Source organism: Mustelus asterias, chromosome 26 (assembly GCF_964213995.1).
Source record: "Mustelus asterias chromosome 26, sMusAst1.hap1.1, whole genome shotgun sequence".
In the NCBI taxonomy this organism is placed as follows: Eukaryota; Metazoa; Chordata; class Chondrichthyes; order Carcharhiniformes; family Triakidae; genus Mustelus; species Mustelus asterias.
Window position 1 is genome coordinate 38,420,233 of NC_135826.1, and position 27,272 is coordinate 38,447,504.

The window sequence follows — 27,272 nt, forward strand, 5'->3', positions numbered from 1 at the left end:
ACTGCAGGAGGTGGTGGCATAGTGTTATTGACACTGGGCAAGTAATCTAGAGGCCCATGTTAATACTCTGAGGACCCGGATTCGAATCCCACCATGGCAGAGGGTGAAATTTAAATTCAATAAAAATTTGCAATTAAAAAATCTAATGACCATGAAACCATTGTCGATTGTCGTAAAAACCCATCTGTTTCGCTGTTGTCCTTTCAGGAAGGAAATCTGCATCCTTTCCTGTCCCACATGTGACTCCAGACCCATAATGATGTGGTTGACTCTTAAATGCCCTCTGAAATGACCTAGCACTCAGTTCAAGGGGCAATTAGGAATGGGCAATAAATGCTGGCCCAGTCAGCAACACCCACATCACCTAAAGGAATATATTTTTGAAAAGTTCACACTGTAATATGTTTGCTTTGATCACCAGCATGCCTGAATTGCAAAAGTTGCAGCAGTTGAAGGATGAGACTGGCGAGTTGTCATCTGCAGATGAGAAACGCTACCGTGCGCTCAAAAGGACAGCAGAGCGAGAGCTGCTAATGGTAAGAAACTTGTTGCAGTCTCTCTCCTCTGACTTCCACTTCATTAAATCCAATCTTCTGCAGTTCCCAGAGTGCAAATGCTGAGTTTCCGCTACAAAAATCCAGTATTGAAAAGTAGTGTCCCTGGGAAGGGGCTGGGTGGCTGAGGAATCGTAAGGAGTTGGGGATAGAATGAAGAGACAAGGAGCAGGGCAGGGGGAGCTGTGTGTTGGCTGAGGGAGGTTGGGAATGAGGGGCAGTCTCGTGTATCCTTGGATGGGTTGGAGGAATTTTGCATTCTTTTATGGGATTTGGGTGTCCCTGACTTGGCCAACATTTGCCCATCCCTAATTGCCTTTGGTGATGAGCTGCCTTGAACCGCTGCAGGCCATCTGGGGTAGGTACACTGACAGTGCTGTTAGTGTTCCAGGATTTTGACCCAGTGACAGTGAAGGAACAGTGATATAGTTCCAAGTCAGGATGGTGAGTGCCTTGGAGGGTGTTAGTGTCATTTTGAGTACAGCGTATTCTTATAAGCCTTTCTCCTATGTAATTGTTTTACTGGCATCTGTTCAGGGTTCTGAGCATGTGCAGGTTTTGGAGGGCTTTTCAATCTGTAAGAGTGTTCTGTAAACATGATCTGTTTTACTAGTGCGCCTGTTTTCATAGTTACTGTTAGTGTTAAAACTTTTATATAAAGATGTTCCTGCTTTTAAACAACTACCTTACTTGTGGTTTTAAGTTATCACAGATGGGGATTAGCAGGTGGGGGTATTAACCAGGCATTTGTTGTCCTTGTCCTTAAGTGTCAGAGGTAGTCAATTTGAAAAGTGCTGTCACAGGAGCCTTGGTGAGTTCCCACAGTGCATCGTGTGGATGTACAAATTGCTGCCAATGTGCCTCAGTGATGGAGTGAGTGAATGTGAAGGGTTGGGTGCTGGTCAAGCGCGCTGCCTTTGTCCTGGATGATGTCGAACTTCTCGAGTCTTATTGGAGCTGAAATCACCAGGCAAGTGGAGAGTATTCCATCACGTTCCTGACTTGTGTCTTATAGATGGTGAACAGGCTTCAGGGAGTCGGGAGGTACAGAATTCTTAACTTCCCACCTGATCTTGTAGCCGCAGTGTTTACGTGGCTAGTCCAGTTCAGTTTCTGGCCAATGGTAACCACCCCCCCCATGATGATAGTGGATTCAGTGATGGCAATGCTTAACATTACAAAATCATCAGTGAACGTCCCCTTTGGATGGAGAGAAGGTCATTGATGAAGCAGCTGAGATGGGCCTAGGACACTGACCCTGAGGAACACCTGCAGTGATGTCCTGCAGCTGAGATCGTTGACCTCCAACTACCACAACCATCTTGTGCTAGGTATAGAAACATAGAAAAACTACAGCACAAAACAGGCCCTTCGGCCCCACAAGTTGTGCCGAACATATCCCTACCTTTTAGGCCTACCTATAACCCTCCATCCTATTAAGTCCCATGTACTCATCCAGGAGTCCCTTAAAAGACCCTATTGAGTTTGCCTCCACCACCACTGACGGCAGCCGATTTCCACTCGCCCACCACCCTCTGTGTGGAAAAACTTGCCCCTAACATCTCCCCTGTTCCTACCCCCCAGCACCTTAAACCCGTGTCCTCTCGTAGCAGCCATTTCCACCCTGGGAAAAAGCCTCTGAGAGTCCACCCGATCTATGCCTCTCAACATCTTATACACCTCTATTAGGTCTCCTCTCATCCTACGCCTCTCCAAGGAGAAAAGACTGAGCTCCCTCAGCCTATCCTCATAAGGCATGCCACTCAATCCAGGCAACATCCTTGTAAATCTCCTCTGCACCCTTTCAATCTTTTCCACATCCTTCCTGTAATGAGGCGACCAGAACTGAGCTCAGTACTCCAAGTGGGGTCTGACGAGGGTCTTATATAGCTGCATCATTATCCCCGGACTCCTAAAGTCAATCCCTCGATTGATAAAGGCCAGCACACCATACGCCGCCTTAACCACCTCCTCCACCTGCGGGGCTGATTTTAGAGTCCTATGGACCCGGACCCCAAGGTCCTTCTGATCCTCTACAGTACTAAGAGTCTTTCCCTTTATATTGTACTCCTCCATCCCATTTGACCTGCCAAAATGGACCACTATGCATTTATCTGGGTTGAAGTCCATCTGCCACTTCTCCGCCCAGTCTTGCATCCTATCTATGTCCCTCTGTAACTTCTGACATCCCTCCAGACCTTCGTGTCGTCGGCAAACTTACCAACCCATCCCTCCACTTCCTCATCCAGGTCATTTATGAAAATGACAAATGACAGCAAGGGTCCCAGAACAGATCCCTGGGGCACACCACTGGTGACCGACCTCCATTTAGAAAAAGACCCATCTATACCCACTCTCTGCCTCCTTTGGGCAAGCCAGTTCTGGATCTACCGGGCAGCAGCCCCTTGGATCCCATGCCCTCTCTCTTTTTCTAGAAGCCTTGCATGGGGGACCTTATTGAACGCCTTGCTAAAATCCATATAAACCACATCAACCGCTTTCCCTTCGTCAATGTGTTTAGTCACATTTTCGAAGAACTCCACCAGGCTCGTAAGGCACGATCTGCCTTTGACAAAGCCATGCTGAGTATTCTTGAGCATACTAAACCTCTCTAAATGCTCATAAATCTTGTCTTTCAGGATCTTCTCCATCAGCTTACCAACCACTGAGGTTAGACTGACCGGTCGGTAATTTCCTGGGCTATCCCTATTCCCCTTCTTGAAAATAGGAAACACATCCGCAATCCTCCAACCAGCAGAGAATTTTTTCCTGATTCCTGTTGACTCGTTTTGCTTGGGGTCTTTGGTGCCACACTTGGTCAAATGCTGCCTTGGTGTCAAAGGCAGCCACTCTGTCGTCTCTGGAGTTCAGCTATTTTGTCTATGTTTGGACCAAGGCTGTAATGAAGTCAGGAACTGAGTGATCCTGGTAATATCCAACTTGACCATCCGTGAGCAGTTTTTGCTGAGTAACTGTTGCTCGACAGCACTGTTGACAACATCTTTCATCACTTTGATTGTGAGGAAGTTGATGATTGACCAGATTGGGTTTACCCTGCTTTTTGTGTACAGGACATACCTTCGCAATCTTCCACATTACCAGGCAGATGCAAGTGTTCTAGCTGTACTGGAACAGCTTGGCTAAGGTTGTGGCTAGTTCTGGAGCACAAGTCTTCAGTACTGTAGCTGGAATGTTATCAGGGCCCATAGCCGTTGCAGTATCCGGTACTCTCAGGTGTTCCGTGATGCTGTGGGGCGAATTGAATTGGCGGAAGATTGGTACCTGTGATGCAATGGTCATCAGGAGGTGGCCAAGATGGATCATTCCATTGGCACTCCTGGCTAAAGGTTAGAAATATTTCAGTCTTGGAAAGGATGTTTCCTCTTGTGGGTGAGTCCAGAAACGGGGCATTGTATAAAAATTAGTAGTTGCCCTTTTAAGACAGATGAGGATATTTTTTTACTGAGGGTTGTGAGACTCTAAAACTTTCTGCATCTGAAGGCAGGGCCATTTATTTTTTTAAGGCAGAGGTAGATTCTTGTTCGACATGGAATCAAAGATTATCTGGGGTAGATGGGAATGTGGAATTCAAAATAATCAGATCGGTTGTGAATGATGGAGCAGGCTCGAGGGGCCGAATGGCCTACTCCTATTTTGTATATTTGTATGTGCCAAGTTCCCCCCACACCTCTATGGGAGAGAGTTCACCTGGAGAGTCATCATCATCCAGTGGAGCTGATCTACAAGAAGAATCTGTGTGGAACACCAGAAAGACTACGGAGGTTACTGGAAGCTTCCGAGTTACAATTTCACTGTGAAATACAAGGCCTGGCATGGGTGGGTCGTAAGAATAATGAGAACAAAGAAAAGTACTGCACAGAAACAGGCCTGTACCAATCATGATGCCCCAACCAAAGAAAAAACCTTCTGCCCTTACTCAGTCCGTATCCCTCTCTTCCCTCCCTATTCATGGACCCATGCAGATGCCTCTTAAATGTTGCAAATGTGCCTGCTTCCACCACCACCTCTGGCAGCGTGTTCCAGAAACCCACCACTCTGTGGAAAAACTTCCCCCACAGATCTCCCTTAAACTTTCCCCCTCTCACCTTGAACCTGTGCCCCCTTTGTAATTGACACTTCTACTCTGGGGGAAAAGCCTCTTGACTATCCACCCTGTCTATGCCTCTCATAATTTTGTAGATCTCTATCAGGTCTCCCCTCAGCCTCCGTCTTTCCAGTGAAAACAATCCTAGTTTATTTAACCTCTCCTCATAGCCAACACCCTTGAGACCAAGCAGCATCCTGGTGAACCACCTTTGCACTCTCTCCAAAGCTTCCACGTCCTTCTGGTAGTAAGATTACCAGAACTGCACGCAATGCTCACAAAAATGTGGCCTAACCAAGATTTTATGTAGTTGCAACATAATTTCCTAACTCTTGCGCTCAATGCCCCGGCTGATGAAGGCAAGAATGCCAAATGCTTTTTTAATCACCTTGGCCGCTTGTATTACCACGTTTAGGGAACTGTGGACGTGCACGCCCAGATCCCTCTGTGTTAATGTTCCTAAGAGTTCTGCCATTTATAGTATGATTTACATTTGAGGATCAAATTTAGGTGTATCACCTTGCATTTGTTTGGATTAAACTCCATCTGCCATTTCTCTGCCCAAGTCTTCAATCTATCTATATCCTGTTGTATCCCCTTACAATCCCCGGCACTATCAGCAACTCCACCAATCTTCGTGTCATCTGCAAACTTAGTAATCAGACCCTCTACATTTTCCTCCAGATCATTTTTATATCCTACAAACAACAGAGGTCCCAGCATTGATCCCTGCGGAACACACTAGCTACAGATTTCCATTCTGAGAAACACCCTTCCACCACTACTGTCTCCTGTAACCAAGCCAGTTCTGTATCCATCTAACCAGCCCACCCTGAATCCCATCTGATTTTAGTTTTTGTACCAGTCTGCCATGTGGGACCTTGTCAAATGCCTTTTAAAGTCCATGTAAAATACATCCACAGCCCTTTCCCTCATCAATTATCTTGGTCACCTCTTCAAAAAACTCAATCAAGTTGGTGAGACATGACCTTCCCCGTACAAAACCATGCTGTCTGTCGTTAAGTAGAACATTTTCTTCCAAATGTGCATATATTCTGTCTCTCGGTATCTTCTCCTAAAGCTTCCCCACCACTGACATCAGGCTCACCGGCCTATAATTTCCTGCTTCCTTTCTTAAACAAAGGAACAAAATTGGCTATTCTTCTGTCCTCTGGAACCTCGCCTGTGGTCAGAGAGGATGTGAAGATATCTATTAAGGCCCCAGATATTTCTTCCCTTGCCTACCGCAGTAACTGGGATAGATCCCAATCCGGCCCTGGGGACTTGTCTACCTTAATGCAATTTAGGGTACTCATCACATCCTCCTTCGATATATTGGCATTCTCTGGAGCGTTCACACACCTATCCCTGATCTCAACATCCGTCACGTCCTTCTCCCTGGTGAATACCAATACAAAGTACTCATTAAGGATCTCACCTACTTCCTTTGGCTCTACACACAACTTCCCTCATTGTCCTTAAGTGGGCCTACTTTCTCTCGCTATCCTCTTGCTCCTAATATATGCATAAAAAGCCTTGGGATTCTCCTTGATCCTGTTTGTTAAAGACATTTCATGGCCCTTTTTAGCCCTTCTAATTCCACGTTTAAGTTCCTTCCTACTTTAACTATATTCCTGAAGGGCTTCGTCAGTTTTTAGATGCCTAGACCTATCGTATGTTTCCTTTTACTTTTTGATTAAGCTTACAATTTCCTTTGTCATCCCTGGTTCCAGGGTCCTGCCATTTCCATCCTTTATTTTTGCGGGGACATGCCTGTCCTGCACTTCAATCAACTGGCCTTTAAAAGCTTCCCACATGCTCAACATGGATTTGTTCTCAAATAGCCGCTCCCAATCCTGTTCCTGTCTAACTTGGATGTAATTGGCACTTGCCCAATTAAACGCCACCACCCGAGGGCCATTCTTGTCCTTATCCATGACTACCCAAAATCTTATGGTTGCTCAGCCCAAAATGCTCCCCCACTGAAACATCGATCATCTGGCCCGGTTCATTTCCCAATACCAAGTCTAGTATGGCCTCCTCCCTGGTTGGATTGTAACGTACTGTATCAAAAAACCCTCCTGGATACATCTAACAAACTGCTCTCCATCTGAGTCCCTGGCTGTAAGTGAGTCCCAGTCAATAAAGGGGAAGCCTAAACTACCCTGCCTTTTTCCCACCTTTTCAGTATCTGTCTTTTGAGGAAAGGTAGGCTGGGCTTGTATCTGCTGGAGTTTAGAAGTGTAAGTGACTTGATTGTGTCATGTGAGTGTACCTTTAAGAGTTTTTTTGTCTAAAAATCATGCAGCTTCAGTGATGTCACTGAGGGCGGAGCTAAGCTGCGGCTGTCAGGTGGTGGAGGTTTTTTCCTTTGGGCTTTCAGTTTTGTTTTGGGAAGCAGTTTAGCAGCAAGCTAAGAAACAATCTCTCTCTCTTTCCCTGTTCTGTTTGTTTTGGTTCTGAAACTATTATCAGTTAGCTGAAGGGAGGGGCTTACGGCCACCCTGTCTTTAAGAAGCTGTGTGTTGGGAAACAGATTTGATTACAACCTATTCTGAGTTTCTTCATAAGGGATTTTTAACATTGAACCCAGGAGGTGGGATTCCTGTAACGATTGGACTGTGACCAGCCGTGTGCCTCAGGGATCAGTGCTGTTATTTGTCTTTTATATTAATGATTTGGATGAGAATATAGGGGGCATGGTTAGTAAGTTTGGAGATGACACCAAGATTGGTGGCATAGTGGACAGTGAGGAAGATTATCTCCAATTGCAGCGGGATCTTGATCAATTGGGCCAGTGGGCTGATGAATGGCAGATGGAGTTTAATTTAGACAAATGCGAGGTAATGCATTTTGGTAGATTGAACCAGGGCAGGACTTACTCAGTTAATGGTAGGGCGTTGGGGAGAGTTCCAGAACAGAACATGTTCATAGCTCCTTGAAAGTGGAGTCACAGGTGGACAGAATGGTGAAGAAGGCATTCGGCATGCTTGGTTTCATCGGTCAGAACATTGAATACAGGAGTTGGGACATCTTGTTGAAGTTGTACAAGACATTGGTAAGGCCACACTTGGAATACTGTGTGCAATTCTGGTCACCCTATTATAGAAAGGATATTATTAAACTAGAAAGAGTGCAGAAAAGATTTACTAGGATGCCACTGGGACTTGATGGATTGAGTTATAAGGAGAGGCTGGATAGACTGGGACTTTTCTCTCTGGAGCGTAGCAGGCTGAGGGGTGACCTTATTGAGGTCTATAAAGTAATGAGGGGCATAGACAAGGTAGATAGTCAACATCTTTTCCCAAAGGTAGGGGAGTCTAAAACTAGAGGGATAGGTTTAAGGTGAGAGGGGAGAGGTACAAAAGTGTCCAGAGGAGCAGTTTTTTCACAGGGTGGTGAGTGTCTGGAACAAGCTGCCAGAGGTGGTAGTAGGGGCGGGTACAATTTTATCTTTTAAAAAGCATTTAGATAGTTACATGGGTACGATGGGTATAGAGGGATATGGGCCAAATGGGGGCAATTGGGATTAGTTTAGGGGTTTTAATAAAAAGGGCGGCATTGACAAGTTGGGCCAAAGGGCCTGTTTCCATGCTGTAAACCTCTATGACTCTACGATTAATCTGTGCTGTATTGTGCTTATTTGGAGGGTTTTGTGTATTGGATGTTGGCTTTGGTTGGAACACATTAGAGATATTTTCGGAAGAGTTATACATTATCATGGTTGTTGTGTTTCTTGTTTGTAATTGTTAAAAGTTCTTGCTAATTGTCTTACTATACATGGCAGCAAATATTCTTAATTAAACTGTGTTTTTGATAAAAGCTCCCCATGGGTCAGTTGAATCACACCCAGAGTGAAACCCCTCATGCTCATCCTAGCCAAATTCAACGTAAAACGTTACAGGTCAGGCAAGCTTCACAGAACACCTTGAAGTATCCAACCTGACTTATAACAATTGAAACAAAGAAGGTGCTGAGGCTGGATGTGGAAAGGATGTTTCTTCTTTGTGGGAAAATCTAGAACTAGGGGCCACTGCTTAAAAATAAGGGGTTGCCTGGTTAAGACAGATGAGGGGGGAATATTCTGAACCTTGTGAGACTTGGAATTCTCTTCCTCAAAAGGTCAGAGAGGCAGAATCTTTGACCATCCTTGAGTGAGAAGTAGATAGATTCTTGATGAGCAAGGAGTTGATAGGTTATTGGGGTAGGCTGAAATGTGAAGTTGAGAGCAAAATTGGATCTGCCATGATCTTAGAATCCCCACAGTGCAGAAGGAGGCCATTCGACCCAGCGAATCTGCACAGACAGCAATCCCACCCAGGCCCTTTTCCCGTAGCCCTACATATTTACCCTGCAAATCTCCCTGACACTAAAGGGGCAATTTGGCATGACCAATCTACCTAACCCGCACATCTTTGGACTGTGGGAGGAAACCAGAGCACCCGAAAGAAACCCCCACAGATACGGAGAATGTGTAAACTCCACACAGACAGTGACCCAAGGCCAGAATTGAACCCTGGCGCTGAGAGGCAGCAGTGCTAACCACCATGCCACCTTTATCTTATTGAATGGTGGAGCAGGCTCGAGAGGCTGAATGACCTCCGAATTTGTATCCCTGTGCCTTTTGCACCAATGTGCTGAGTTCCTGTATCATTGCATCATCTGGCATGCCCTCCTGCACTCCTCACTGAGCCAGGATTGATCCTTGGCTCGATGGCAATGATTGGACCATGAGGTTGCAGGTTGAATAGTTGTAAACGTTTTGCTGCAGTTATGCTACCTGCTACTTGAAAGGTTTCTGTTCTGAGTTGTTTTTGCCTACCACATCTGCTGTGCTGTTTTTTTTTCAGAATGCAGATGTTATTTGCTGTACCTGTGTAGGAGCTGGTGACCCACGCTTGGCCAAAATGCAGTTCCGTTCCATACTGATTGATGAGAGCACACAGGCCACAGAGCCGGAATGTATGGTCCCTGTGGTCCTTGGAGCAAAGCAGGTATGTCATATATAACTAGTGCTGGACTGCTGCTCGGAACCCACTTGGTGTCATTTGTGACAGCAAGGGCTGTGTTTACATTGTGGAACTAATGCACAAACTTCATTGCCAGATATTTGGATTCATTAGCATAACTAAACATGACGGATATCTGACTCTCGTACAAAAGTGAGGTGATTTTCCCCAAATATGTGTGGACTCATCTGTCAGGCCTGACAGTATAAACTGGTTTGGGGTAATCTGGTTAAAACTTCTAATCTGAATGGACCTGTTAGCTTTGACTCGTGTCATTTGGTTCCGAGTCGAGACTGTCCATTTTATTGAGATCTCCACAGTAAGGAGAGGGAGGAGAGAGATTTTCATTCTGTTCATGTGGTCTGGACTCAGACTTTGTACCTCAGAGGAGCTGATTTAATTGTTTTGCCCAGAGAAGTTTGCTTGAATGAGAAGGGGAGTAGTACAAGGTGATGTGTTAATATGATGTACATTAGTAATGGTTTATTTATTGATGTCACTCCCAGTGCTAAACAGGCAATTCTTCTCACTTGCCTTCCTATCCCTGTGCACTGTTCAGATTCATATTGAAGGTATGCACTTGCATCACAATCTATGCAAACCAACCTTTTCTTAAACAAGCCAGGTATGATGAATTGAAATTGCCTACAAGATTGCCTTTTAGGTTCGAGACCAACAGTAAGGACAGTAGGTGGGAACTGAGTGAAACAGTGAATCTGAGTTGTGTGTTGTGTTTCATACAGCTGATCCTGGTAGGTGACCATTGCCAGCTTGGTCCAGTTGTCATGTGCAAGAAAGCTGCTAAAGCTGGTCTGTCTCAGTCGCTCTTTGAGCGTCTGGTTGTTCTGGGGATCCGACCAATCCGTCTGCAAGTCCAATACCGAATGCATCCAGCTCTCAGTGCCTTTCCATCCAATATCTTCTATGAGGGTTCGCTACAAAATGGCGTCACTGCAGGTATGAACATTGGAATCAGGTATTTTGCAAATTTCTACTTAAATAATCTGTTTCCAAACTGAGGTGCCTAAACCCCATTTCTGTCAGGCCATTCAGTTTCTGTACTTGGTGTAGACAAGTGTAACTTCTCTCTGTGCGTACTGGCCAACATTTTCAGTCCTAAGTATTGATTTGAATGATGTTCTTTGGGAGTTCGAGAACAGGTCTCTGGATGTTTGACTACATTTATGGGTAACTCCCTAACCTAGTTATAAAATCTATGACTTTAAATTATAATATGGGTTAATCATTTCTGGTATTGGAATACTGGCCCAATTTGGTGGTTCGGTGTCATTGTGACTGGTGGTAGATACTGATAAGAACCCCATTCCCTAAACTATACCCGGCCACTCTTAAATAGACTTATCACAGAACATCCTCAGAATGTAGGGTGTGTGACACCACTGTTGTTTCAAAGTAAATCAACCTCCTGTCTTAACATTGATCGATTGGATTAAAGTTGCAAAACTTTGGTAATAAACTGATTAGTAAATTAGTTGCCATTAATTAATTCTGACAGTACAGACAGCAAATGTGGCAGCCTAATTAGATTGCAAATAATTTCACTTGGTGGATTTAACAGGAGACTCTGAAATGACGGTTCTGGATATGGATAGCATGTAGAAATCTTGCCAGGTGAATAAACGGGCAAGGCAGGAGGGCAGACTCTGATGCTCTCTGGGATCATTGTTCTGACAGTGTTCTTTTGGTTTCACAGCGGATCGTATAAAGAAAGGCTTTGACTTCCAGTGGCCGCAGCCAGACAAGCCAATGTTCTTCTACGTCACCCAGGGCCAGGAGGAAATTGCTAGCTCGGGGACCTCCTACCTCAATCGGTATGTACACGCTAACCCATCAGGCTTTTTAGCCACTTGGAAACCAGTGTGTATTTGTGATCAAATGTTTCTCAGAATAATTATTTTGCATATTAAACAAATCGTTATTCCTTGGCTTATCTGAGAAAAAGAAAAGGGCAAGCGAGGAAACTTTTGTTTAAAAGACCATCTTCCACATCCTCAATCTCCTGCTACACAATCTCATTGCCTTGGAGACAAGCACAGCACAATCCTTGCATTGGTGGTGGGATTAATGTAGACATTATTTTGGAAAGTGGCTTGTTAAATTAGACAGATGCAGAGCGAGTATTGATGTTAGAATGACGGTGGACCAGGGATTCGTTACCAGGCTTTGAATGTTTGCTGAAATGAAGTTTAACCTTGTTCTATTTTTAGGACTGAGGCAGCCAATGTGGAGAAGATCACCACTAAACTGCTGAAGGCAGGTGCCAAACCAGATCAAATCGGGATTATTACACCGTATGAGGGGCAGCGATCATACCTGGTTCAGTACATGCAGTTCAGTGGCTCTCTTCACACTAAACTCTACCAGGTAATATTATAAATAGCTTCATTGTTTCACCAAGCTGCCAATACTCAGTTGTTATCTCTGATTGTCCTTCTGACAGAATAACAAGGTTGGAATTTCATCAAGCAGTAATTACTTGGTTTTCTAATTAGGATTGACTGGAGTATAACAGTTGGAAAGGTAGATAATGTAAAATTCCTGTTTGTGTTCATGATCCAGGAGGTCGAGATTGCCAGTGTTGATGCGTTCCAAGGCCGAGAGAAAGACTTCATCATCCTTTCATGTGTCCGAGCCAATGAGCATCAGGGCATTGGATTTCTCAATGACCCCCGCCGATTGAATGTGGCCCTCACGAGAGCAAGGTGAGGGGTGGGTGAGGGGGACGGGTGCAGAATAAGTTGAAGGGTCAAGAGTTGGGATGTTACAAGGATCCCACTGCAAATCTTGTGTCACTGGGACTAACCCATTGCTCTTTGGTTCTGAGTGGGTTCCTTCTTAGCAGAGGCTCCCTGTTGTAAGTAAAAGTATGTGTTGTAGTGTTAAGAGTCTGTACATGATCTGTATTACCAATACTTCTATCCAAATTCCAGATGGAATACATTTTCTGTGGCTGTTTGGAAGGGAGGATTCTTTTTTTAACACGAGGCTCCTTTGTGTAAACAGCATTTGTATCCATTCTGTAATTTTTAGAGAACAGCTCGAGTTTCTCTGTCCTCCCTGTAAATCTTTCTCTTGTTCTTCAATCCCACCTCTCTCCATTACCACATAAAGACTATCTCTTTTGCTCAGCTTAATGTTCATTAATTATCCGCTTGACTAGAGGAATGTGTCCTATGTGTGGGCAGTATTTGAACTCCTGATTAACAGCACAAACAATTGGGTTTTAAGCTTCTAAGCTTAAAGGAGTATACGGGATGTAGGAAGGAGCTTAAGAAGGAAATTAGGAGAGCGAGAAGGGGTCATGAGAAGACCTTGGCGGGTAAGATTAAGGAGAATCCCAAGGCTTTCTACAAATATGTCAAGAGTAAAAGGATGAGATGTGAAGGCATAGGACCCTTAAAAGGTGAAGGGGGAAAAGTTTGTGCGGAACCGTTAGAAATGGCGGAGGTGCTTAATGAATACTTTACCTCGGTATTCACGGTGGAAAGGGATCTGGGTGGTTGTACTGCTGGTTTGCGGTGGACAGAAAGGATCGAGCATGTGGACATAAAGAAAGAGGATGTGTTGGAACTATTGAATGGCATCAAGGTTGGTAAGTCGCCGGGACCGGATGGGATGTACCCCAGGTTACTGTGGGAGGCGAGGGAGGAGATTGCGGAGCCTTTGGCGATGATCTTTGCATCATCGATGGAGACGGGAGAGGTTCCGGAGGATTGCAGATGTGGTCCCTATATTCAAGAAAGGGAACAGGGACAGCCCGGGAAATTACCGACCGGTGAGTCTAACCTCAGTGGTTGGTAAGTTGATGGAGAGGATCCTGAGAGACAGGATTTATGATCATCTAGAGAAGTTTAGTATGATCAAAAGTAGTCAGCACGGCTTTGTCAAGGGCAGGTCGTGCCTTACGAGCCTGGTTGAGTTCTTTGAAAATGTGACCAAACACATTGACGAAGGAAGAGCGGTGGATGTGGTCTATATGGACTTCAGCAAGGCGTTCGATAAGGTCCCCCATGCAAGACTTCTTGAGAAAGTGAGAGGGCATGGGATCCAAGGGGCTGTTGCCTTGTGGATCCAGAACTGGCTTGCCTGCAGAAGGCAGAGAGTGGCTGTGGAGGGGTCTTTCTCTGCATGGAGGTCAGTGACCAGTGGAGTGCCCCAGGGATCTGTTCTGGGACCCTTGCTGTTTGTCATTTTCATAAATGACCTGGATGAGGAAGTGGAGGGATGTGTTGGTAAGTTTGCTGACGACACCAAGGTAGGTGGTGTTGTGGATAGTTTGGAGGGATGTCAGAAGTTGCAGCGAGACATAGATAGAATGCAAGACTGGGCGGAGAAGTGGCAGATGGACTTCAACCCGGATAAGTGTGTAGTGATCCATTTTGGCAGATCCAATGGGATGAAGCAGCAGTATAATATGAAGGGTACCATTCTTAGCAGTGTAGAGGATCAGAAGGACCTTGGGGTCCGGGTCCATAGGACTCTTAAATCGGCCTCGCAGGTGGAGGATGCGGTCAAGAAGGTGTACGGCGTACTAGCCTTCATTAATCGAGGGATTGAGTTTAGGAGTCGGGAGATAATGCTGCAGCTTTATAGGACCCTGGTTAGACCCCACTTGGAGTACTGCGCGCAGTTCTGGTCACCTCATTACAGGAAAGATGTTGAAGCCATTGAAAGGGTGCAGAGGAGATTTACAAGGATGTTGCCTGGATTGGGGGGCATGCCTTATGAGGATAGGTTGAGGGAGCTTGGTCTCTTCTCCCTGGAGAGACGAAGGATGAGAGGTGACCTGATAGAGGTTTACAAGATGTTGGGAGGTCTGGATAGGGTAGACTCTCAGAGGCTATTTCCAAGGGCTGAAATGGTTGCTACGAGAGGACACGGGTTTAAGGTGCTGGGGGGTAGGTACAGAGGAGATGTCAGGGGTAAGTTTTTCACTCAGAGGGTGGTGGGTGAGTGGAATCGGCTGACGTCGGTGGTGGTGGAGGCAAACTCGTTGGGGTCTTTTAAGAGACTTCTGGATGAGTACATGGGATTTAATGGGATTGAGGGCTCTCGATAGGCCTAGAGGTAGGGATATGATCAGCGCAACTTGTGGGCCGAAGGGCCTGTTTGTGCTGTGGCTTTCTATGTTCTAGGCTACAGTGCATTGTATAGCTACTTGCTGCTGATACATCCCCTTCTTTCAGTGTTGAGATGATCAGCCTTGTGTGGCTACGAATGGCATAACTTGTAAGGGGAGCAGCATGGATGGCCTGGAATGTGCTGTTGGATTGGGCTAAGTAAATTGGGATGATGGATGATTGCATGTTTCCCCTTTGGTCCAAATTGGAACTGAACAGTGTGTGTATGGACTCTGCTTTGTAGATATGGTGTGATTATTGTGGGGAATCCAAAGGCTCTGTCCAAACAGCCACTGTGGAACCACCTGCTGAATTATTACAAAGAGCAGAAGGTACTGGTGGAGGGACCACTGAACAATCTCCGCGAGAGTCTGATGCAGTTCAGCAAACCACGGAAACTGGTCAATACCATCAACCCGGTGAGCAGAGTGTACGGTCCTGTTTAACTGCTGGTCCCAGCTCACTGACCCTGTGCTTCATTGCAGCTAACTGGTTCCCTGTTTGTCAATATAATTGTAAACCGGGTTAGCCTTCTAGCAATATAAGATTACCCACAGTTTCAAAAAACTATGTTACTCAATTTACTGGGGGCGCGAGCGGAACTGGCAGCTTAGGGGTACTTTATGTTAATGATTCTCTACACACAACCCCAAGAGATTTACACGGTTCCATACACTTGCCTTTCTGGGTTTAGAAGTCGACACTTGGAGCAATTGTGGGAAAGCCGAGATAGCGGATTAGTGAATGATCTTCATCACCAATCCGTTAGGAAGCACAACTCTGAATCGCTGCTCTGAGACGCTCATCACCTGTAATTATATTTGTTCTTTGGCTTGGCTGTTCCTGATTGCTGAGTTCGCTGCATTCCCCATGTAAAGGGGCTGCATTTTCACCCCCCTCCAAAGTGTTATTTTATTACTTCATTGCACTGCTCCTATTGAGACTGATTAGTTTTATTGGACTTTAACTGGTGTTTAATATTCCGATGCGTTCTTCTTGATAACCCTGAGGGCTGTGTTTGCCTGCAGAGCTGCTCTAATCAATATCCTTGTGTTCTAGGGAGCCCGGTTCATGACCACAGCTATGTATGATGCTCGAGAAGCTATCATCCCAGGCTCTGTATATGACAGGAGTGGCCAGGGTAAGATTGCGTTTGTGCATTTAATCTCGGGTTTTAATTTTAAACACTTGGGACAAAAAACACTTTTGCATTCAATTAAGAGCCCAGCAGGAATGCTCAGACACTTATGGTTATTCCACTGTTGTGGTGACTTTCTGAAATTGCTAGTGATATTGTGATGGCATTTCTTACTGTGTCTGATCCCACAAATATTCACAGAAGTTCTCTACCCTGCATCATTAGGGAGCTATGGAGAGAGAGGACAGCACCTGATGCAGCAAACCTACTGCGCTCACCACCCCATGTAAAAACTGTCAGACTACTGTCCACTGCTTCTGTCTAAATGCTGTGCCCTGTCTCTGTATAAAGGCTGTGCCAGGTGTCTGTTATGCCCCTCAAACACATTTCTCCTAATATTTACACCTTTTTATCTCTCCAGCAGGCCGTCCCTCCAACATGTACTTCCAAACCCATGACCAGATTGGAATGATTGGAGCCAGCCCCAGTCACGTTGCTGCAATGAACATCCCCATTCCCTTCAATCTGATGATGCCCCCAATGCCGCCACCTGGGTACTTTGGACAAGCAAATGGACCAGCAGCTGGTGAGCACTAACGTGTGTCGGTATGGGGGCTTGTGTGACGTGGTCCCAGGGGTGGTACACTGGATGATGCAACCTGTGCTGGGTGATCCCATTGGAGGGGTATTCGTATGTTACATCAAATTTAAAGTGCAAAAATGAGACTTCTCCAAAAGGCTTAGACTAAAAACTTGTGTAAGCTGCTGGAATTCGAACACTTTGTCACATTAACAAGTGATTAATTTTTAATAATGAATCATTTCCTGTTATCTAATTCTAGTCCTGCTCTTCCTGATTGGTCTAGGAAGGGAAATTGAAACATTTGCTCTTCACCCTGTTCGTTTTGTAGTTGTCTTCTTGCTGACGCTTGATGACCATTTGCCACCTCACTCCTAGAACAAAGAAAATTACAGCACAGGAACAGGCTCCAAGCCTGCACCGTCCATGCTGCCCGACTGAACTAAAACCCCCCATCCTTCCGGGGACCATATTCCCAACCTATTCATGTATTTGTCAAGACGCCCCTTAAAAGTCACTATCGTATCTGCTTCCACTGTCTCCCCCGGCAGTGAGTTCCAGGCACCCACCACCCTCTGTGTAAAAAAAAAAACTTGTCTTGTACATCTCCTTTAAACTTTGCCTCTTGCACCGTAAACCTATGCCCCCTAGTAATTGACTCTTCCACCCTGGGAAAAAGCTTCTGACTAGCCACTCTGTCCATGTCCTTAATGGCATTGTTTCCAGACATGGAAACTCCATGTTTTGCGCAGTGGGATTCCGCTGTCTCTGCTGAGTTTGGGTAAGGGGTGTTTGAGTCTCACTCGGGCAGATCCAAGGCAAGTGTTTTTGTTTCAAGGTCGTGGAATTCCAAAAGGGAAAGTGGGCCGTGGAGCCCGTCAACGAAACCGTGGCATGGGGAACCAGCTGAGCAGCCAGTCCAACCTGCCCAACAGCCAGGCCAGTCAGGATGTGGTGTCGCAGCCATTCTCTCAGGGGCCTCTGACGCAGGGATACATCTCGATGAGCCAGCCTTCACAAATGAGCCAGCCTGGCCTTTCTCAGCCAGAACTTTCTCAGGTAAACCTTTGTACTTCTCACAGTTACACCTGGCCACCTTTCAACTATTTCATAAGAGTAAAAATCTTCTCCAGTGGGCTTTGTGGTTACTTGCTTTGCTCCTGCGCTGAAGATTTGGTGAACTGTAACCTGACCACAAAATTGAGCTTTCAACTATCCTCTCTGGGATAAAATTGGAGCCATTTTCAGCTCCAGAATATTCCCTACCTCTGGCCCCTCCCTCTGCCCTTCTGTTGCTGAAAGTCTCTTTTACAATCTCTCCCGGCTGCCCCTCCTTTATCCTGTTTGGCAGCTGCACTTTCAGCTGGTGAGGCTGAGAGCTCTGGATTTATTGCTCCCACCTGATTTACTTTAACTATTTTGTCTACTGCCTCTGTTACAGTTCTGTATAACTGCCTGATCTGTCTGATTTATTCATGGAGAATTCTATCCACCGATCCAAATCAGCTTGGTCAAATAACCGGATTTTTGAAGGTATTGTTTCTAATTGCAGGATAGTTACCTGGGAGATGAGTTCAAGTCTCAGATCGATGTCGCCTTGTCGCAGGATTCCACTTACCAGGGCGAACGTGCATATCAACATGGGGTGACTGGGTTGTCACAGTACTAGAACGTGAGCATACTTCTTGCTACTAGTCAGGTTACAGGTTGCAAGAACAACAGGAATTTCTGTCCACCCCTATAAAGCTGGAAACTGCTGCTAACTGGGTGGTCCCTGCTCTCTCCATTGAGTTAAGTGGCAAGTGTGCAGGGTGAGGATGATAAGGGTGAGTGGGAGCCGGAGGGTTGGGGAACAAGATCCGAGAAGACAGCAATTGGGAGTAGAGGGCTGGCTGGGAGCAGCAGGAGAGGGGTGGAGGAGGGGTGACAGGGGAAGGGGTGTGGAGGGGGAGTGTGGAGAAGAGGGATGGGTGGGAGAGGAGGGGTGGCGGTGGGTGGGGGGCTGGGGTATGAAGAACTGGGGGCATGGGGAGTTGGGTGGGAGCTGGATCGGGGGAGGGATGGAAGGCGGCAGGGGACTATTGCCTCTAGTCAGGTCTGCTTAGTTGCTGTAAATAAAACTTTCCAGTAATTCTAGTGTCAAGAGGATGAAAGTTGGGTGTGGGGAGAGCGGCTGGTATATTGCTAGATGTTTGACATGCCACCTTGTCTGTCCAGGTTAAGGAGAGGAGAGCTAGGCTTGAGCCAAGCTTAGTTCAACAGTAATTCAATCTGGGGAATAAAAACAAAAATGGATACCTGTTTCCACTGCGACTACCGAGGCATCAACTGTGAGAGAGCAACAGGAGAGAGAAAAACCAACCCAACAGGAGGAAGAGAAAAGAAAAGGGAGAGAGGAGGAGGAGGAGAGAGAAAGACCACTGCTAGCAGATTGAGACGAGGAGATTGACTGGAGGAACGAAGAAATAGAGGGCACTTGTGCGCCTTGTCAGCCGGGCCAGGCCTGGTCTCACACATCTACTAAACTCTATTGCTGTTACCACGCAACTCGCCCTTGGAAAGAATACCACCAGCTGCTGAGACCCTGCTCCCAGCTCGTCAAACAAGGGAGAGAGGAGGGGCTCGTGCTAAACTAACAGTTACCTGCTACATCCGGACCACTCGTTCCTGGAGACCGTGGGAGACCTTCTTGGTTTTGGGAATAAAAGGGAATGTTATCTCTCAGTTGTGCTCTGGACGCTACAATTAGCGATTAAACTGTAAATTCCAGCAGTTAGACCGTCGAGAAGCAAAGATTAATTTCTGGCAAAACCCAGTTGACACAGAGCTGCCTTGTGCCTCCACCCCCTTCATTCACTTCAAAGTCGTGAGTTGATCTCGATTCAGGCTTTTCTGCCCAGTGCTATCGTTTCATGTTGCTTTCTCCAACCTTCTGCAGTAACTGGTTTTAATGCGTGTTCCGAGTTGGGGTTTGTGAAGGGTTAACTGTGGACTGTCTGTCAGATTCCAGCACTGGGCGGTGGGAGAATTCTGCTCCTCAGAGTTTTCTTTTTGCAAGTTTTAGATTTTTATTAGCAATGCACAGAACGACAGGAGAAGCTGAAGTTGGCCACTGCTCCTCAGGAAAGCAATCAGTCAAACCAGGACTGCTTGGTCCATGGAAGACGTTTTTAAACCTACCATAATCGGCTACCAGGGATTTTTCCTCATGTTCTGTGTCTGGAACGATCTGCTTCTAAATAGTTTGTTTTAGTTTCTAGCTGTCTGAGAGTGAAGAGATCAGAAAGGGATTGCAGCAGGGCCCCTGCTTCAGACCCACTGCAATGAATCGGGGAGGCGGGGAGAGTGGCTGCAGCATTCGCTCTCTGTTAGGTAAGCTGTTGTTTACATTGACATTGAGAGCTTTAGTGAAGTACCCAGTGGCAGGAGGGCTGCAAGAATGTCTTCCACGTGGAAGCGAGGCGCTGGGCTTGACTCAGTAGGAACACATTGAGAATTGTCTGGGTGGCTGTTTAATTCTTGTCTGCTGAATTCTTGTCTGCTGAACATCGCAACAATTCACTTGGTGGCAGGTTAACCAGAAATTGGATAGTGGAAGCTTTTAAAGTACCGAGTTTAACCTGTTTTGTTAATTTAGTGTTATTTGCATTAATTACTGAATTATTTTGAACGTACATTTAGAAAACCTTTTGTGAATGTATTGATGCCAGTACAAGCACTTGTGTAAAGCCTGTCGGTGATTCCTATTGGCCTCTGCTCCATCCCTCAAACTAACAAAACTCACTTTAAACCCAAGCTGTTTTGGAAAGTGAATTACTTTTCACCACGAACAAGAAGCAAAGAGTTAACAGAGAGCCTAGACAATTGTCTCTTTCACCCATATGTGATGTTCAGGGCTCCAGTCATGAGCAGTCAATAATAAAGGCTGGGGTTTTATACTAATGCCATTAGATTTGAGTGTAGAAAAGGTTCTGTCTGTAATACTGTGTATGTCACACTTGCCTAGTTCCTGCTGTGCAGAGGAAATTGGCCATCTCTGGTCTACAAATTCTGCCTTTATCCACGTGAATCCCAGATTTAGGCTGCAACACAGAAGCACAGTTTCTAACTGGACTGGCAACTAACCCCAAGTGTGTTGCACTGGACAGAATATTGCAGAACCCTTGCAGCTGTCCAGAAATTCAGTGTTATCAACAAAAGGCGTTTGTGCACAAGGTGAATATGACCACAGGCTTCCTACCATTGCCTGACTTTTAAATCTGATTTTGAGTGGACTCTGATCTGCTGAAGGCACAACAGATGCACGGGCAGTGATGCTTATTCCTCCCTTAGCCTCACCCCTTCACTGCCCTACCCTCTTTTGCTAACCGTTGATCCCATTAGTTCTGTGGTAGCAACCATATTGATTTGAAAGCTAGGCTGAGGAGCACTGGGTTAGCCTGTTGTATAATGGCTGTACGTAATGTGTATGGTATTGGGCAGCTCTGCTCCCTCCATGCAATGGCCTCTTGACCAGCAGTCTGACAGGCAGCTGCTGTGGACGTGGAATGGGTGTGAACACTGTAGACCCTCCTGTCAAGTGGCGAGATGTTTTAGGGCACAGGCTCTGGCCGAAGGGGCTTCTCCTTTTATTGATTTTTTTTTTTTGTTTTGGCTTCCTGGCAGAATTGTTAAAAGTTCATAGTTGCATTTGTTTATGGTAGTTCATTCTATTCAGATGTGAGCCCTCTGTAAAAGATACAATTCATTGGCAATCACCTTCATTCATCAACCCCGCATCCCCTGCTTTGTGCTTTGTTTTACTTTGTGTGGCAGGAAGAGGAGGTTCTGATTTTAAATCCATGACGATCTTGGTGCTGGTTCTGCATCTGTTCAGTGGAAAATGTTTTTCCAAATCTGTCTGAATTGTTTTATTTCTATTTGCCTGTAACACCAACCATTAATAAAATTAGCGCTGCATAAATATTGGCATCACTTTTTAATTTGTTGTTTCATAAGGAAAATGGTTCCTCTTTAATCTCCAATCAGATTCCAGCCTGCAATTTCCCCCAGTATTTTCAGGTTGAATGTTTAGTTTGATATTTTTTCATAAGGAAATATTTGAAGAAAATGTTTTTTAATGTGATTGGAGTTTCTGCTCCATTTAGACAGAGGTCCACAGCACAGAAAAAGGCCCTTCAGCCCATCGTGTCTGCACCGGTCAAAGACAAACCACCCAATTATTCAAATCCAATTTCCTAGCATTTGGTTCATAGCCTTGTGTGCTTGAAATCACAAGTGCACATCTAAATACTACTAAAACATTGAGAGTCTCTGCCTCCACCACCCTTTCAGGCAGTCAGTTCCAGACTCCCACCACCCTCTGGGTGAAAAGGTTTTTCCTCACATCCCCGAGGGGTGGCACAGTTGTTAGCACTGCTGCCTCGCAGTGCCTGGGACCTGGGTTCAATTCCTGGCTTGGATCACTATCTGTGCAGAGTCTGCACGTTCTCTCCATGTCTGCATGGGTTTCCTCCGGGTGCTCCAGTTGCCTCCCACAGTCCAGAGATGTGCGGGTTAGGTGGATTGGCCACGATAAATTGACTCGTGTCAAGTATGTGGGGTTACGGGAATAGGGCCTGGGTGGTCGGTACAGGCTTGATGGGCCAAATGGCCTGCTTCTGCACTGTAGAGATTCTATGATTCTAAACCTCCTGCCCCTTAAATTTATTCCCCCAGTCATTGATCCCTCCACCAAAGGGAAAAGTTTCTTCCTGACTATCTGTGCCCCTCAATCTTATACATTTCAATCATGACCCCCTGCCCCCCCCCCCCCCCCCCAAAGGAAAACGACCTTAGTCTAGCCAATCTCTTAACTAAAACTCTCCAAGCCAGGTAACATCCTGTTAAATTTCCTCTGCACCCTTTCCAGCTGTCTCGTGCCTCCTATAATGTGGATTCCAGAACAGCACACAATACTCTAGCTGTGGCCTAACCAGCGTTTTATACAGTTTCTGCATAATCTCCCTGCTCTTGAACACTGCACCTCAGCTAGTAAAGTCAAGTAAACCATATGTCTTAACCACTTTTTCCACCTGTCCTGCTGCCTTAAGGGAGCAGTGTACATGCACACTTGCTGCTTCCCAGGTCCTGTCATTCATCATGTATTCTCTTGTCCTGCCCAAGTGCATCAGCTCACTTGTCCAGACTCAATTCCATTGCCAATGACCAGTCCGACTATGTCCTCCTGTAATCTCACTATTTACCACCCTACCAACTTTTGTATCAGCGAACTTATCGGTCAACCCTTTACTGATTAAAACCTTCCACGTTCATTTATATAAACCACAACCAGAAAAGGCCCTGAACACTGATCCCTGCGGGGCCCCACTGGACACAATCTTCCAGTACGAACAACATTCAACCATCACCCCCTGCTTTCTGCCTCTCAGCCAATTCTAGATCCAATTTGCTAAATTTCCTTGGATCCCATGGGTTCTTACCTTCTCTGTCTCCCGTGTGGGACCTTGTCAAAAGACTGTCAAAGGCACTACCTTCATCGACACATCTCGTCACCTCTTCGAAAAATTCAATAAAGTTGGTCAGACATGACCTCCCTTTAACAAAACCTTGCTGATTCTTGATTAATCCTTCAACAGGTATGATGGCATCTGTGGAGAGAATAGAGCCAACGTTTCTAGTCTTCCCCTTGTCCTCACTTTTCACCCCACCAGCCTCTGCATTCAAAGGATCATGCTCTGCCATTGCCACCAACTCCAACACGCTGCCACCATTCAACACATCTTCCCCTCACTTCCCGTCAGCATTCCACAGGGATTGCGCTCTCCATCACCCCAACACCTCACACCTGCCCATGGCACCTTACCATGCAATCATAGAAGGTGCAACACTTGCCCCTTCACCTCCTCCCTGCTCACCATCCCAGGGTCTAAATACTCCTTTCAGGTGAAGCAGTGCTTCACCTGCACCTCCTTCAATCTGGTCTATTGCATTCGCTGCTCCCAATGCGGCCGACTCTACACCGGAGAGACTAAACGCAGACTGGGTGACCGCTTTGCTGAACACCTTCGGTCCGTCCGCAAGCAGGACCCAGACCTTCCTGTCTCTTGCCACTTCAGTACAGCCCCCTGCTCTCCTGTCCACCTTCACCACCACCCCACCCCCCGCTCTCCTGTCCACCTTCACCACCACCACCCCCGCTCTCCTGTCCACCTTCACCACCACCACCCACCCCCCCCCCCCCCCCCCCCGCTCTCCTGTCCACCTGGGCCTTTTGCAATGTTCCAGTGAAACCCAACGCAAACTGAAGGAACAGCACCTCATCTTCCCATTGGGCACTTTACAGCCTTCCGATCTGAACATTGAGTTCGGAGCATTAGCTCTCCCTCCACACCATTTATTTTATTTTATTTTATTTCAGTTAATCTCATCATTTTATCATCCCTCATTCCCACTTCCAATTTTCCACTTCTCCGTCTCGCTGTCCATCTCTTCACCCCTCTCTTTTCTCCCCCCCCTTCCCCTTTTTCAGGGCAACTGCCACATTCCTCAGGCAGTCCTTTAACAATCTGTACCTCTGCATTCTGATCACTAATGGACACTTTTAGCACCTTTCATAAAGGACAAAAGAGTAACAAGGGAGAGAGTAGGGCCTCTTAAGAATCAACAAGGTCATCTATGTGCGGATCCACGAGATGGATGAGATCCTAAATGAATATTCCTCACAGAACACAGCACAGTACAGGCCCTTCGGCCCTCGATGTTGTGCCGAGCTTTGTCCGAAAACAAGAGCAAGCTATCCCATTCCCTATCATTCTGGTGTGCTCTATGTGCCGATCCAATAACCCCTTGAAAGTTCCGAAAAAGTGTCTGACTCCACTATCAGAACAGGCAGTCCATTCCACACCCCAACCACTGAGTAAAGAACCTACCTCGGACATCCCTCCTATATCTCCCACCATGAACCTTATCGTTATGCCCCCTAGTAACAGCTACATCCACCCAAGGAAATAATCTCTGAATGTCCACTCTATCTATCCCCCTCATCATCTTCTAAACCTCTTAAGTCGCCTCTCATCCTCCTCCACTCTAAAGAGAAAAGCCCTAGCTCCCTCAACCTTTCCTCATTAGACCTACCCTCCAAACTAGGCAGCATCCTGGTAAATGTCCTTTGCACTCTTTCCAATGCTTCCACATCCTTCCTATAGTGAGGTGACCAGGACTGCACACAATATTCCAAATGTGGTCTCACCAAAGTCCTGTACAGTTGCAGCATAACCCCACGGCTCTTAAACTCCAACCCCCTGCGAATAAACGCTAACACACTATAGGCCGCCTTCACAGCTCTATCCACTTGAGTGGCAACCTTCAGAGATCTGTGGATATGGACCCCAAGATCTCTCTGTTCCTCCACATTCCTCAGAACCCTGCCATTGACCCTGTAATCCGCATTTAAATTTGTCCTCCCAAAATGAATCACCTCGCACTTATCAGGGTTAAACTCCATCTGCCATTTTTCAGCCCAGCTCTGCATCCTATCTATGTCTCTTTGCAGCCTACAACAGCCCTCCACCTCATCCTCTACTCCCACCAATCTTGGTGTCAACAGCAAATGCACTGACCCACCCTTCAGCCCCCTCCTCCAAGTCATTGATAAAAATCACAAATAGCAGAGGACCCAGCACTGATCCCTGTGGTACACTGCTGGTAACTGGTCTCCAGTCTGAAAATTTTCCATCCACCACCACCCTCTGTCTTCTGTGAGATATGATGTGGAGATGCTGGCGTTGGACTGGGGTAAACACAGTAAGAAGTTTAACAACACCAGGTTAAAGTCCAACAGGTTCACTTGGCCTCTACCATGGCTAAGTTCGTGGCCGGGTGTCCCTGGAGAGGGAGCATGTGGTGTCCACGGGCGTGGTTGACGCCTTCTGCGCCCGTTGGGCACCGCAGGGGTTGGGGTGCGTTATTGACCCTGACAATCGCATTTTAATTTGATGTTTTTAAGTTTCCTTTGTACTTTGATTTCTGTTTGGGCTGTTCCCCCTCCTTTTGGGGAGCTGCCCCTTTTTACTTTGTCCTGACTTAATCTGAGTTTGTTTATTTGGTTTGACCTAAAAAGAGGGCAAAAGCCACAAGCCCTCAGAGCCCCAAGCTCCCCCCTCAGGTGAGTCTCTTTGCAGCTACAACCTTTGGCTTTGATGAAGAAGAAGCTTAAGGCTCCAAAAGCCACCAAACAAACCCGTTGGACCCTAACCTGGTGGTGTTAAACTTCTCACTGTTTCTATGAGATAGCCAGTTACTTATCCAATTGGCCAAATTTCCCTCTATCCCACACCTCCTTACTTTCTTCATGAGCCTACCATGGGAACCTTATCAAACGCCTTACTAAAATTCATGTATACAACATCAACTGCTCTACCTTCATCGACACACTTAGTTACCTCCTCAAAGAATTCAATCAAATTTGAGAGGCAAGACTTCCCCTTCACAAATCCATGTTGACTATCCTGGATTAAGCTGCATCTTTCCAAATGGTCATAAATCCTATCCCTCAGGACCTTTTCCATTAACTTACCGACCACCGAAGTAAGACTAACCGGCCTATAATTGCCAGGGTCATTCCTATTTCCTTTCTTGAACAGAGGAACAACATTCGCCACTCTCCAGTCCTCCGGCACTATCCCCGTGATGTGGAGATGCCGGCGTTGGACTGGGGCAAACACGGTAAGAAGTCTACCTGGTGTTGTTACTGTGACTATCCCCGTGGACCGTGAGGACCCAAAGATCAGACCCAAAGATCAAAGCCAAAGGCTCTGCAATCTCATCCCTTGCCTCCCAAAGAATCCTAGGATATATCCCACTTTGCCCAGGGGAATTAACGACCCTCAGGTTTTTCAAAATTGATACTACATCTTCCCTCAGAACATCTACATCAGTATTTACTGTTGAGAAAAGCATGGATGTTTGGGGAATAAATAGTGATGTCTTGAGGAGTTTACATATTACAGAGGAGGTGCCGGAAGTCTTAAAGCGCATCAAGGTAGATAAATCCCCGGGACCTGATGAAGTGTATCCTAGGACATTGTGGGAGGCTAGGGAGGAAATTGCGTATCCCCTAGCCGAGATATTTGAATCATCGAAAGTCACAGGTGAGGTGTCTGAAGATTGGAGGGTGGCAAATGTTGTGCCTTTGTTTAAAAAGGGCTGCAGGGAAAAGCCTGGGAACTACAGGCCAGTGAGCCTCACATCTGTGGTAAGTTGTTGGAAGGTATTTTGAGAGACAGGATTTACAGGCATTTGGAGACACAAGGACTGATATGGGACAGTCAGCATAGCTTTGTGAGTGGAAAATCATGTGTCTCAGATTTGATTGAGTTTTTTGAAGGGGGTAACCAAGAAGGTAGATGAGGGCAGTGCAGTTGATGTTGTCTACATGGACTTTAGCAAGGTCTTTGACAAGGTACCACATGGCAGGTTGTTGCATGATGTTAAATCTCTCGGGATCCAGGGTGAGGTATCTAAAGGGATACAAAATTGGCTTCTTGACAGAACCAGAGGGTGGTTGTAGAGGGTTGTTTTTCAAACTGGAGGTTTGTGACCAGTGATGTGCTGGGTCCACTGTTATTTGTCATTTATATTTAATGAGTTGGATGAGAATTTGGAGGCATGGTTAGTAAGTTTGCAGATGACACTAAGATTGGTGGCATAGTGGACAGTGAAGAAAGTTATCTCCGATTGCAGCG

The 27,272-nt window shown here is 46.1% G+C and overlaps 1 protein-coding gene across 1 annotated transcript in view; it reads left to right on the forward strand.

The window, feature by feature from the left end:
* The window catches only part of upf1 (UPF1 RNA helicase and ATPase), an 80,830-nt gene extending 59,340 nt beyond the window's left edge, over positions 1–21,490 (forward strand). Inside the window, exons 13-24 of the mRNA XM_078198732.1 lie at positions 422–536; positions 9,510–9,653; positions 10,412–10,625; positions 11,383–11,500; positions 11,897–12,053; positions 12,249–12,391; positions 15,054–15,228; positions 15,869–15,950; positions 16,369–16,533; positions 17,366–17,586; positions 18,080–18,199; positions 18,745–21,490. Coding sequence (XP_078054858.1) covers positions 422–536; positions 9,510–9,653; positions 10,412–10,625; positions 11,383–11,500; positions 11,897–12,053; positions 12,249–12,391; positions 15,054–15,228; positions 15,869–15,950; positions 16,369–16,533; positions 17,366–17,586; positions 18,080–18,196 — 1,651 coding nt within the window. The 3' untranslated portion in view covers positions 18,197–18,199; positions 18,745–21,490. The remainder of the gene's footprint in view (positions 1–421; positions 537–9,509; positions 9,654–10,411; positions 10,626–11,382; positions 11,501–11,896; positions 12,054–12,248; positions 12,392–15,053; positions 15,229–15,868; positions 15,951–16,368; positions 16,534–17,365; positions 17,587–18,079; positions 18,200–18,744) is intronic.
* Positions 21,491–27,272: the final 5,782 nt, after the last annotated feature.